Source organism: Salmo trutta, chromosome 30 (assembly GCF_901001165.1).
Source record: "Salmo trutta chromosome 30, fSalTru1.1, whole genome shotgun sequence".
NCBI classification, from domain to species: domain Eukaryota; kingdom Metazoa; phylum Chordata; class Actinopteri; order Salmoniformes; family Salmonidae; genus Salmo; species Salmo trutta.
Genome location: NC_042986.1, coordinates 22,968,890 through 22,982,939, shown reverse-complemented (window position 1 = coordinate 22,982,939; position 14,050 = coordinate 22,968,890). Strand labels below are relative to the sequence as shown.

Sequence of the window (14,050 nt, the reverse complement as noted above, 5' to 3'; positions counted from 1 at the left end):
TTAGATCATTAAGGACTATCTCCATGTTTAGTGAGTGTTGGTTCTCTCCCTCCCTGTTCCAGCTCTGTGAACGATAAAACGCTGGGCCACGGTGCCGCCTGTGATTCCGTGCCATATCCTGGCTCTGCCAAGGATGCAGCCATGGTAGCCCTGGCACCACAAAGTGCCTTGTTTGCACTATGCCCAACCTAGCAGATGGCATATCTTGCAGAAATGCCCATCTTCAAACAGTAAACAAAGAACAGACAGACAGACAGACAGACAGACAGACAGACAGACAGACAGACAGACAGACAGACAGACAGACAGACAGAGGCCCCGGTGCACACCTGAGCAAGAGGACAAGTACATTAGTGTCTAGTTTGAGAAACAGACGCCTCACAAGTCCTCAACGGGCAGCTTCATGGAATTCTGGCCTTCTAGGCAGAGTCCCTCTGTCCAGTGTCTGTGTTCTTTTTCCCATCTTAATCTTTTATTTTTATTGGCCAGTCTGAGATATGTTTTTTTCTTTGCAACTCTGCCTAGAAGGCCAGCATCCTGGAGTCGCCTCTTCAATGTTGACGTTGAGACTGGTGTTTTACTGGTACTATTTAATGAAGCTGCCAGTTGAGGACTTGTGAGGCGTCAGTTTCTAACTAGACACTAATGTACATGTCCTCTTGCTCAGATGTGCACCGGGGCCTCCCACTCCTCTTTCTGTTATGGTTAGAGACAGTTTGCGCTGTTCTGTGAAGGGAGTACACAGCATTGTAGGAGATATTCAGTTTCTTGGCAATTTCTCGCTTGGAATAGCCTTCATTTCTCAGAACAAGAATAGACTGACGAGTTTCAGAAGAAAGTTCATTATTTCTGGCCATTTTGAGCCTGTAATCGAACCCACAAATGCTGATGCTCCAGATACTCAACTAGTCTAAAGAAGGCCAGTTTTATTGCTTCTTTAATCAGGACAACAGTTTTCAACTGTGCTAACATAATTGCAAAAGGGTTTTCTAATGATCAATTAGCCTTTTAAAATGATACACTTGGATTAGCTAACACAACGTGCCATTGGAACACAGGAGTGATGGTTGCTGATAATGGGCCTCTGTACGCCTATGTAGATATTCCATAACAAATCTGCCGTTTCCAGCTACAATAGTCATTTACAACATTAACATCTACACAGTATTTCTGGTCAAGTTGATGTAATTTAATGGACAAATAATATGTTTTTCTTTCTAAAACAATTACATTTCTAAGTGACCCCAAACTTTTGAATGGTAGTGTATGTTTTTTTTCTATTATGAATTTAAGGGAAGCATTTGATAAATAAACCATGTCCTGTCCCGTTTTAAAACTAGTCTACTCACGGACTGCTAATTAGCTTATTTTGTTCAATAACAAGCTTGTTCAGTCATTCTACCTTAAATCCCCAAAGTATACGTTTTATCCTAGTGGAGAGAGTGGGAAAAAAATACATCATTTGATTAGGGTGTAGTCCTGGGTAGATTTAGGCTATGGCATGTTGTCTTCTTGAGATGTTCTGTTTCATTTCTTTCTTTCACATTAGCTGGTGTAAGTCAGTGGAACAAAGCCTATTCCTTATGATGGGCTATCATATTATAGGATAATTAGTGTGCTTGTCAGTAAGAACAGTACTGTTATTCCTTTTAGTATTTTATAATTCCACTTCTTCCCAATTTTGATGATGTAACACTTATTTGAAATCTAATATGCCTACTTGGGTGTTTGAAAATAAATGACAAGAGGCTATGCATCTTTATCGGCATTCATGTAGGTAGGCTATGTCAGTGATTGTAAGTCATGAAAACGAGAATAAGCTATATTGAAATAACTGTTACCTCAATTATTTATTCATTTTAGTAGTGTGAAAGCTGCTAGGCAGAGATGGTAAGGGGACTCTCAATAGCTCATAAACACAAAAGATCTTGCCTATGTATTGTAAGATGATAAGTTTCTGCAACTAGTCGGCCTCAACCACCTTTAGATTTGTTGTGAAGGTGGGGCGACTTGGAGAAATGAATTGTTATAGCAGGAACATTTTCAAACCCCCTGCAATACTTTCTTCAAGCCCTATTTTAAAGGGATAGTTCACCCACATGAATTCATGTTTAACAAAATTCTTAGTAGATCTAATATCTCTATGTTCATCACACAGTTCACCAGACTGATGCATTTAGCTGTTGAAATTCCACCTCTGGCTTTGGGCTAAACCCCCACTGTCCTGAAATCCTAGAACCCCCCTGGTAAACATGTTCTATAAGCAGAACTGTATATGTTATTTTATGGATTTGGCCAGCTAAGAAAGGCAGGGGTTTCATATGAAACATTGCCTAATTGTTTACCAGTACATTTGGGCTGAATTAATTATATTCGTGTCATCCATTCCCTGCAATGGTCAGCTTTGCACCAGCCGGCCTATACTGTCCAAATATTGTTTACGTCTGAATTTAATTTACTTGTGCTTCTTGAAACGATCTACAAGTCTGGGTGGCAGCAGAGAGCTCTAAGTGATGCTGAGTTTCCAGACAGCGCTTCGCCACAGACAGAACCGCTAAAGCTGGGCGGAGAAAGAAACTCGCGAGCACACGTCCACTCTGTTTCTACCACTGCGAACCACTCCGGCGAGATAGAGTTGCATATGTTAGTGCAATATGAGTAGAAGATGTGCCAAAACCTAAACGGAATTAACCATAAAACATCACTAGGCCTACAGCGTGTTATGTTATTGTAGCCTAATTTGCCGTTTCCATCTCTATGCGCTGTTAAATGCGGTTTATTAGGGATTGCTTCAGTTTATTTGTTTGCAGTTGTGAGATAAAAGCTCGACTTCTTCTGCCTTTTCTGATAGGGGTTTCATTTCTGTTTTTCTGTAGTTGTCAAAGCGGAATGAATGACAAAGACAAAGGCTGATGTTAATTCGCCAACTCACTTTGTCTCGCCGAAGGAAAGGAGACACAGGCACAAAATGGAAAGCGGAACGGAGAGCGCCGACAGCGGGCAGGCGAAGCCTCAACAACAGTACCAGTTCGAGCAACAGCCGGTAGTGCAGCCAATTCAAGTCAACGCAAAGAAAAAAATGAATCGGGCTCCATCACCCGCCAGACCCAAGGATGTGCCTGGATGGTCCCTCACCAAGATCCGTGGAGGAATCGGTACACCAACACTGAGCGTTAAACCAGGATCCATACATTTAGGCAGCCGGGTGTCCAGGCGTAGTCCGGTTAGCGTGAAAGAGACGAAATCAGAGAAAGGAAAACTGACGGGAAAATCCACGGAATCGGTAGCCAGTGCCCAGAAGAGCAGCAGTAAATCGATGAAAGGTGGTCGGAGGAAGGTGTCCGATGCGAGCAACGCCTCCGACGACCAGAGCAAAGACTCCGGTTGCGCTGCGGGCAAACGGTCGTCAACGGATAGCAGTTCCGAGCTCTCTGATTGTGCCTCGGAGGAGAATAAACTATCCACGGACGCTCTGAGTAGTGACACCGAATCCAACAGCCGAGGCGGGGGTCTTGATGGCGATAAACCAAGCAGTGACTGCGGACATGGGCCACCGGATAGGAGTAGTCGTGGTGACCATCACGCCAAGACCCCAGTGGATAAGGACCGAATCTCCCTGGGAGTGGAGACCGTAGGGGGGAGCATTTCTCCCGGGGATGAACGGTCTCTCACCTCGTTCGACAGCCGGGTTCCTGCCAGCACATCCCTAGCTTTCTCCGACCTGACGGAAGAGTTCATGGATGGCATGCATGAAGAATTTGTCAGAGAAATCGAGGAACTGAGATCAGAAAACGATTACCTAAAAGTAAGCATATTTTTCCCAGATTTTCTTCAACTACAGAATTTCCTCCCTCAGATTGCTCTCATTTGTGAAAGAAAACAACAACAAAACCCTACTCTCCAAGAACGGTTCTGTTCAAGGGGCAATCTGTAGCTGCTACCTACATTTTCTACTTAAAAATGAATGATATTGTACCCATTGATTCTTGAAGAAAATAACTTAGAAATGCCCCATGAGCTTAGTTCAACTGTCATAGTCCCACAGACAACCCAAAATATAAGCTTGTTTTACTATATGGCCTCAAAACATGTTTAAAACATGGTCTATGCATGGTCCAAACTATCATTTTGATATCATGGATGGTCAGCACTTGCAACCATATCTTTGTCTGTGAATTTGATAGTGGTTACATTGTCCAGACCCAACCTTCAGTTTTTACTGAAATAGGGGCGGGAATTCACTTTGTTGTTGTTTCAACTGCTGAATGTCGCTTTAAGAGATGGAGCCGGAACTACTGTTTTCATTGGATCACCAAAATAACTAAAACATTTGCATAAAATATTCACGCATAATCACTGTTCTGAACTTGAAGTTTAAAAAATCAGGGCAAACCCAAATTGGCCACATAGCCAACAACTTCTTAAGTGCATGATTGTTAACTCATCTTCACTCTTGTTCAAAAACAACAAGAACTACCACCCTTTGAAGGCACAGAGACTTAGAGTGGTCAGTGTTATCTCAGAATATAAACCCAATGTTTCTCAGCTGATGATGGTCAGGTGGTTAGTGAATTCCCAAAACATCAGCGGTGGTTGGAGGTGGTTGCAGGGCGCTCATCTGTTACGCACGACCTGATTACAGTGACATGGTTAAGACAGCTTGACTAATTGTGTTTTATCATCAAATATCATTGCCACATGTCACGGAGACTGCCTCAGTGGGGGGGCTTAATAATTCATTAAATTATCCTACAGGCCTGTGTGCAGAGGCGCACCATGACAACGGGTTATCCAATCAACTTCTAGGTTACCTTAAGCACATTTTCTTTCTTTATAATTATTAGATTTAGAATGATGATTATTATGGTATACATAGGCCTCCCTAGGCTACTATGTGGTGGCCATCTAAGATCAAAAGTCCACCAAAGGTTCACTAGGACAGTCATTTGCATGAAGGCATCATGCACACTTCCACAATCATGCTAGGTTTTTGATTGATTGCTGACCATAATCATCTTATCCATCTGACTGATTGATTTTTATTTATTTTAAGAACACATTTTTATTTTCAATGACGGCCTACCAGGGAACAGTGGGTTAACTGCCTTGTTCAGGGGCAGAACGACAGATTTGTACCTTGTCTGTTCGGGGATTCCATCTTGTAACCTCTCGGTTACTAGTCCAACGCTCTAACCACTAGGCTACCTGCCGATTACCACAGACAGCCATGGGGAGCCACATCCTTTTTTATTAGTCAGTCTAATTAGGCGTAAAAATCAGGTCATGCGTGCAGCCATAGTAGTACCAGAGCTCCACAGGTTTATTTATTCATCCCGTGCTTTCGCTCTTAGGTCCTCTACACATCTGTCTGACTATTGCAGCTGTTTTCTGGGGGTAGCCTGCCTCGTGCAGATGCTGCAGTCGAGTGTGCCTACCGTCCTCATTCCACACATCCTTGTTTGTACCGGGCTGCACTAGTGACGAGCTCTGCAATGGTTGACCCACATTCCCCTGTCTTCTATCAGCGTGCGCTGCACTGCAGCCCTCCGCACAGCCATGCGATAAAATGCTTATATTTACTACTACTACTACTACTACTACTACTACTACTACTACTACTACTACTACTACTACTACTACACATTTCATCCACCACCACCCTTATAAATATTTGATCTGCCTTATTTCTGTCTTGTTTTGCACGCTTTGATATGAATATTACAATTACTATCCCGTTGTCAGGGGGGTTGTAGGATTTGGGCTAATGCCTCTCTAACTGCACACTGTGTTGTTATGTAAGTAGTAGTAGGTCATGCCAGGTTAAGCCCCTAAGGCTTTTTGTGTTTGATTTAAATCATAAATCATTTAAATCATAACATTGTTATTATTCAGGTATATGTCAGCTGGGAAAAGTTCAGTTCTGTATTAATCTCAGTGTTCTGTAGTGGTTTACCCCTGGACTGGTTATGTAGACTACCAGTTATGATGGGGTTGTTCATGATATATACATTGTTAATGATTCTGAGAGGAAGATACACATCCTGCTAAGGAGACAGTGACAATGATGGTGTTGATGACTGATCTGATGCTGACATATACTGTACATTAATGATTAGAATGAGTATAATGATTGGCTCATCAAGACCCTGTATATGGTAGGTAAGCATTTCCAATTATTCTCACCCCTCTTCTCTCCTCCATGCTTCCCCCATCCTTCCTCATCCTCTCTCCTCCATCCTTCCCCATCCTCTCTCCTACATCCTTCCCCATCCTCTCTCCTCCATCCTTCCCCCATCCTCTCTCCTCCATCCTTCCCCCATCCTCTCTCCACCATCCTTCCCCCCTCCTCTGTCCTCCATCATTCCCCCATCCTCTCTCCTCCATCCTTCCCCCATCCTCTCTCCTCCATCCTTCCCCCATCCTCTCTCCACCATCCTTCCACCATCATCTCTCCTCCATCCTTCCCCCATCCTCTCTCCCCATCCTCTCTCCTCCATCCTTCCCCCATCCTCTCTCCACCATCCTTCCACCATCCTCTCTCCTCCATTCTTCCCCCCTCCTCTCTCCACCATCCTTCCACCATCCTCTCTCCTCCATTCTTCCCCCATCCTCTCTCCTCCATCCTTCCCCCATCCTCTCTCCCCAGGATGAGATGGAGGAGCTGCGCTCTGAGATGTTGGAGATGAGGGACATGTACATGGAGGAGGATGTGTACCAGCTGCAGGAGCTGAGGCAGCAGTTTGAGCAGGCCAACAAGACCTGCCGCATCCTGCAGTACCGCCTCCGCAAGGCCGAGAGGCGCAGCCTCCGCGTGGCCCAGACGGGACAGGTAGACGGGGAGCTCATCCGAACCCTGGAGCAGGACGTCAAGGTGAGGGGAGAAGGAGAGAATCTGGATGGAACTGTGTTTGTAAGGGTGGAGTGTGTCTGTCATCATCGACTTTGATGGACAGCTACGGTGGTGTGTGTGTGCATGTGTGTGTGTGTATGCGTGTGTGCAGGCCAATGCATAATTCATATGTTAGCAACACAAACAGAAACTTGAAGAGATACTGAACATTGGGTAATTGCTAGCATTTAGGTGTTCACAGACTTCTAGAAACTTCAAAGATAGGGGGATAACAGATCATAGGACAAAAGTTACATTTGGCTTTAAATGCATCCATTCACAAACCATTGATGGGATTTCTTGTCAGGAGAGACATTTCTGGTTGTGGGTCTTCCTACTGACCTGAGGCTATGGTTACACATCCCAAATTCACAGCTGTTTGTCAACCATTTCCATGTGACAGAAGCTCAATGAGGTCTTTCTCAGAAATCGAGGAAGGAGGGAAGAGAGGGGGAGAGGAGAGTGGAGGGTGATGATGTCATCCCCTGAAGGCCGGCCGCTGTCCCTCATTAAAAACGGTCCAGTTGTATATCTTTAAAAAAAGAGAGAGAAAGAAACGGGAAGAAAAGCACCCCTTCTTTCTGGCAATCTAATATTATGCCTCTGAGCGGTGTTTCTGTGCTGACTCTGGGGGATAAGGAATTGGTCTGGCAGCCAATCGGGGCGCAGCGGGAGGGTGCAAGGCTCTCCAGGCCGGGGGAAGCCAGTCAAAAAAGGCTGTTAACACAGGAAACCAAAAACAAACCACAGGGATGTGACCCCGGCAGCTTCTGCTCTCCGCCATCTCTCTCTCCGTATTCCTAAACAGCCAGGCCCAGTCTCTCAACACATACCTGATTGCTTCCTCTAGCTACCAACTACACCAGGTCAAATGTTCCCTTCTTGTTCCCTCAAATTGGGTTTAAACACTCCCTTGCCCTCCTGACTCACTCCAAACTGAGTTAATCTGAACAGTGAGGCTGGCTTTGTTCTCTGACAGTAGGGGTTAATCAAGCATCAAACCAAGCACTGGGAAAGGAAATGTGTGTCACATGTTTTATTTGGGCTATATGTATTCCTTGTGATATTTGAGACCTGTCCTGTACCAGCCACTGTAAACCCTCTTTAACTTGAACACTAGTACGCTATGTTACATTCAGTGGATACAAGTTGTTTCAACACATTGGGGATGGTTCTATAGACCAAAAATACTCAGTCTTTATTAGTCACATAGTACTCAACCAACATCACATAAAATAACGTACTGTAAGTTGATAGGGCTGTAGTAGTAGGGCTATACTTAAATTGGCTTACGGTAATTGTTTTAAGTCCTTGTTCCCTGAGTCACATGCTGAGCTGTTGCCTTTTTCCTGTTACATCCTGCCCTGCAGCGCTCTGCGGGGGGAGGGGTGTGTACCCTTGCATGCATAAAGTTTGATATGTGTGATATCTGGAGATGGTCATGGGATACCCCTGGTCATTTTCTGGCCTCTCTGACCCACTGTCCTAATTCCAGAGCTATGAAACATCTGGGTCTGATACAGAAAATAGAAAACAGTGAGGTCTACCACAATGTCAATGGATATACACTAAGGGAAATACAGTATTTGCTCCAAGAATGTCCAGTAGGATATGGAATTAGTCTTGCATTACACTGTCTGGGTCAAATGTTTTTCTTCAAGGCAGCTAGCTAGCTTAATGCATTCACATCAAACCATTCTCTCCCAGCCTGGATGCTATGATGCTATTGTCATTTATTTGCTGGGGAAACCGACTGAGGTATTTTATTTATAGTCATAAACCACGGTCTCTTCACGCTGTCTGTGATCAGTGGTCTTCACTGTTTACTTGGCTCAGGTGTGAAAGATACCATATCCTTCCCTTCTGGGCTTCACATATACAGGATGTGTGGGCTGAGCTTCCATGTACTCATAGCAATAGACCAGTTGCATATTTTATTTGAATTACATTTTTTATTTAACCTTTATTTAACTAGGCAAGTCTGTTAAGAACAAATTCTTATTTACAATGACGGCCTACCAAAAGGCAAAAGGCCCCCTGCGGGGATGGGGGCTTGGGATTAAAAATGTAAAATAAATACAATATAAGTATAGGACAAAACACACATCACAACAAGAGAGACAACACAACACTACATAAAGAGAGACCTAAGACAACAACATAGCAAGGCAGCAACACAGCATGGTAGCAACACAACATAACAACAACATGATAGCAGCACAACATGGTAGCAGCACAAAACATGGTACAAACATTATTGGGCACAGACAACAGTACAAAGGTAGAGACAACAATACATCACACAAAGCAGCCACAACTGTCAGTAAGAGTGTCCATGATTGAGTCTTTGAATGAAGAGATTGAGATAAAACTGTCCAGTTTGAGTGTTTGTTGCAGCTCGTTCCAGTCGCTAGCTGCAGCGAACTGAAAAGATGAGCGACCCAGGGATGTGTGTGCTTTGGGGACCTTTAACAGAATGTGATTGGCAGAACGTGTTGTGTGTGGAGGATGAGGGCTGCAGTAGGTATCTCAGATAGGGGGGAGTGAGGCTTAAGAGGGTTTTATAAATAAGCATCAACCAGTGGGTCTTGCGATGGGTATACAGAGATGACCAGTTTACAGAGGAGTATAGAGTGCAGGGATGTGTTCAATAAGGAGCATTGGTGGCAAATCTGATGGCCAAATAGTAAAGAACATCTAGCCGCTCGAGAGCACCCTTACCTGCCGATCTATAAATGATGTCTCCGTAATCTAGCATGGGTAGGATGGTCATCTGAATCAGGGTTAGTTTGGCAGCTGTGGTGAAAGAGGAGTGATTACAATAGAGGAAACCAAGTCTAGATGTAACTTTAGCCTGCAGCTTTGATATGTGCTGAGAGAAGGACAGTGTACCATCTAGCCATACTCCCAAGTACTTGTATGAGGTGACTACTTCAAGCTCTAAACCCTCAGAGGTAGTAATAACACCTGTAGGAAGAGGGGCATTATTTTTACCAAACCACATGACTGTTGTTTTGGAGGTGTTCAGAACAAGGTTAAGGGCAGAGAAAGCTTGCTGGACACTAAGAAAGCTTTGTTGTAGTGCATTTAACACAAAATCCGGGGAGGTGCCAGCTGAGTATAAGACTATCATCTGCATATAAATGGATGAGATAGCTTCCTAATGCCTGAGCTATGCAGTTGATGTAAATTGAGAAGAGCGTGGGGCCTAAGACCGAGCCTTGGGGTACTCCCTTGGTGACAGGCTGTGGCTGAGACAGCAGATTTTCTGACTTTAAACACTGCGCTCTTTGAGAGAGGTAGTTAGCAAACCAGCCCAAAGACCCCTCAGAGACACCAATACTCCTTAGCTGGTCCACAAGAATGGAATGGTCTACCGTATCAAAAGCTTTGGCCAAATCAATAAAAATAGCAGCACAATATTGCTTAGCATATAGGGAGGGAAAGGAGAGGTTAGTGAGATAGGGAGATGGAGGGTGGATTCCCTCTCTCTCTCCTCTCTCCCTCTCTCCATCCCTCTCTCAGCAGCAGATATAATAAATCATATTTGCCATTTAGCAGACGCTTTTATCCAAAGCAACTTAGAGTCATGGTTGCATGGGTTTTACATATGGGTGGTCCCGGGAATCAAACATATTACCCTGATGTTACAAGCGCAATGCTCTACCAACTGAGCTACAAAGGACTGCAGATAACAGCTGGGCAGCAGTAAGAGCAGCATCCTGGGGATACTATACACATAGAAACCGTCTCCATGTGTCAGCCAGGCAGGCCCGGTTCAGAGAGCCGATTGGCTTGCTCATGGAGTTCCAGGAAGTGTTGTTGATCTCTGTGCCTGCTGCCTGCTCAGCACGGCACTAGCAGGAGCATGTGTGGATGCCCACAATGTGGATTATACTGTAACCACTAAACAACTGTGGGGCAGAGGTTGGCTCTTTAACAGCTGGGGAGCCTTTTTATATATACACAGAAGGGAAAAAGATGACTATTCTCTGTTTGTAGATGCTGCAACAGGAACGATAACAACTAAATGATTGGTACATAAAAGTGCACCAGTTGAGTGAGCCTGTTAGCTGATACTGCAATACTGGATCCTATCATGATTTAAATAGCTAAGATTTCTAGTATATACTCTCTATAGTATATACTCAATGCTTTCATAGAGTATGCTCTCCTTTGTAAGCGCTTTCTTAGCTCATCAAAGTAGAAAATACAATACCTCTTCAAGACATACTCAGTAAGGCATCGGCTAATCAAGTTGGCAACATTGCAAATGGCAGCCTATTCCCTAAAGAGTGCTCTACTTTTGAGCAGAACCCTATGGGCCCTGTTCTAAAGTAGTTCACTACATACGGAATAAGCTGCCATTTCGTGACGTAGCCATGGCCAATGCTTTACACACTCCCCATCCTGCGCTTACTGCCAACATGCAAAACCCTGATGATAAAATGTACAGGGAAGTCTTGAGAAAACGGCAGTGTAAGGAACAGTTAGAGCTGTGACAGTGCTGACAGGCAGGATCAGATAGCGAACAGGGATCTGCTTCAGCACGCACACACACTCCAATGCACGCATGCATGCAAATACACATACGCGCATGCAGGCACACACACACACACACACACACACACACACACAAATACATGAAAGACACCCTTTTGATGGTTAAAGGTCTCCTTTTGATGCTGTATGACTCTGTCCAGTGGACCACAGAGAATAGAGGGAATCTCAGTGTTTAGGTAGGAGGGAGGCTGATAGATGTTTGAAGGCTGGGACTTGACCATAATGTACCAGTCACTCCCCCCTACATACACACTGACTGTATGCCTGTCACGTCCTCTAGTTCCAGCTGGGGCCCCTCTCGCTCACCGCTCGTTGGGTGACCCTAGACACTGATCTTGGGTGAGTCTTTCATTTTTCCCAACTATTGGTTAAGGTTAGGATTGGGAGAGAGCAAGCTGATCCTAGATCTGTACCTAGGGGAAACTCAAGGTTTTTTTTCTCTTTACATATCAAAGCATTATATTTATTGGGAGGTGCAGGCAGACAAAGCAGTGTATGGAAAGGAGCTGAACTGTGAGAGGGAGAGTCCTCTCCATGAATGTGTGTTAAGTTAACAGGCCATTAAGAAAGGCTGTTGTTTACTGCCAATGGGGCCCAATCACCATAAAGCATCAAAGTCTAAAAACATAGCCTGGAAACCTCCCAGAACGCTAATGAAAGAGGCATTGATTTGACCATGCAGTCCGTCTCCCCGCCTGTGCCCCTTCTCCCTTCTACAGTATGGAGAGGAGAGGGCAGAGAGGGACAGCCAAAATACGTATAAGGAAAGAGAGAGAAAGAGAGGGAAGGAGGGAGGGAGAGAAAGAGAGGGAAGGAGGGAGGGAGAGAAAGAGAATCACAGACTTGTGTGTGTATAAAGGTGAATAAAATGTGGTTTGTAAATAATATATTGTCTCTGTCTCTGTTGTTTTCCTTCCTTAAAAGGATAAGTGAAGGACAGCATTAAAAACAGCCAAGCAACACACAAAGGGAGATACGTAGGAGGGAGGGAGGGGAGGGAGGGAGGGAGGGAGGGAGAGAGAGAGAGAGAGGAGAGAGAGAGAGAGAGAGAGAGAGAGAGAGAGAGAGAGAGAGAGAGAGAGAGAGAGAGAGAGAGAGAGAGAGAGAGAGAGAGAGAGAGAGAGAGAGAGAGAGAGAGAGAGAGAGAGACAGAGAGACAGAGAGAGAAATGAATTAGAGCGTGGTGGTGAACTGGGCAGTTGGTCCAGCTCAGAGTGGGCAGCACAGAGGGGCATTGTGGTTCCCAGCTGCACATTGGCTCTGGTTCAGGGACAGAGAGAATCCCCCAATGCTCTCACACACACACACACACACACACACACACACAGACAGAGGCCCTGTTTCCTGTCACCCCCTTCCTAATTCAATGAGATCAGCACTGTACCACCCTATACCAATAGACTCCCATCTCATGCTATGATGTTGCAAAGAGGGAGATAAATATAGATTGAGGGTGAAAATTAAATAATAATAATGTGCCTTGTATCATTATGTTTACATTTTCAATGATAAACTGTTTTCAGAACATTTGACATAAAGATGACAATCCACTCAAATGTTTTGGGTATGTTTCCCATCTATCGTATAAATATCCACCATTGACATGTCACCTCCTTTCCATATAAACAATTAGAAGCAGGCAGTTGGGTTTGCTTTTGGATTGAACAACCTGTTAGTGCCCTGTGATATACAGTCACACACACACACACACACACGGTTCTTTGTTATGATAAAATCTGCACTTTATGTTGTTGTTGGCCCAACAGAACATCATACACTCATCTGGGTAGGGTCTGTGTTTATCCCCAACTGTGTTTCATGGCCTTCTAACCACTCAGAGGAACATATATTCAACTTTAAAGGGCCAGAGCAGTCAAAAACGTGATTTTCCTGGGTTTTATATATATTTTCACACTATGAAGTTGGAGTCATAATGTGAAATTGTGAAAATTATGATAATGCCCTTTCAGTGTAAGAGCTGTTTGAAAAGACTGCCTGAAATTTCAACCTGTTTTAGTGGGAAGGAGTTTTGGGCTGCCTGGTGACATCGCCAGGCGGTAAATTAGTTAACAGACCAATAAGAAAGAGAGTTCCAATAACAGCTAGTTTTCAGTTTGTCCCTCCCCACTCAGACCACTACCAGACAGTCTTTGCAAAATTCTTGCTTGAGAAATTCCCTTTGCTAAGAAGCATTTTTTGTTTCATTTTGACCCTTTTCATTGAAAACAATCCCAGTGAGGTACTTATTGTTACCCAGAAATGATTTGATATTGAGTTAGAAACGGCTGCATTGGACCTTTAAGAAGATCAGCCGGTTATAACAGTCTTGTTCTGTAGCAACATGTCAACACATGATTATCTCAGAGCTGATCTCTGCTCCACTCCTACACATATTAGTGATAATACTGAGTCATACTATCCAAATAACGTGTTACTTACTACTGTAACACATTATTGATAAGCTACAGTATGGTGCGATTTATTACTGTGCTGTGAATACACCATCAGCAGAGAACCATACATTCCTTAGGCATATATATGTGGTCATACTATAAACAAATGACAATTTACAGTATAAAGGCTTTATAGGGCATTTAT

At 44.1% G+C, this 14,050-nt stretch overlaps 1 protein-coding gene across 4 annotated transcripts in view; it reads left to right on the top strand.

The window, feature by feature from the left end:
• The first annotated feature begins 2,361 nt into the window (after window positions 1–2,361).
• Window positions 2,362–14,050, top strand: part of LOC115168290 (protein SOGA1) — an 81,456-nt gene continuing 69,767 nt past the window's right edge. For 2 of the 4 annotated variants that reach the window (XM_029723431.1, XM_029723432.1), the window contains exons 1-2: window positions 2,362–3,805; window positions 6,647–6,871. In XM_029723431.1, the coding sequence (XP_029579291.1) occupies window positions 2,894–3,805; window positions 6,647–6,871 (1,137 nt within the window). In that variant the 5' untranslated portion in view covers window positions 2,362–2,893. The remainder of the gene's footprint in view (window positions 3,806–6,646; window positions 6,872–14,050) is intronic. The other 2 variants (XM_029723429.1, XM_029723430.1) reach the window with 2 other exon arrangements.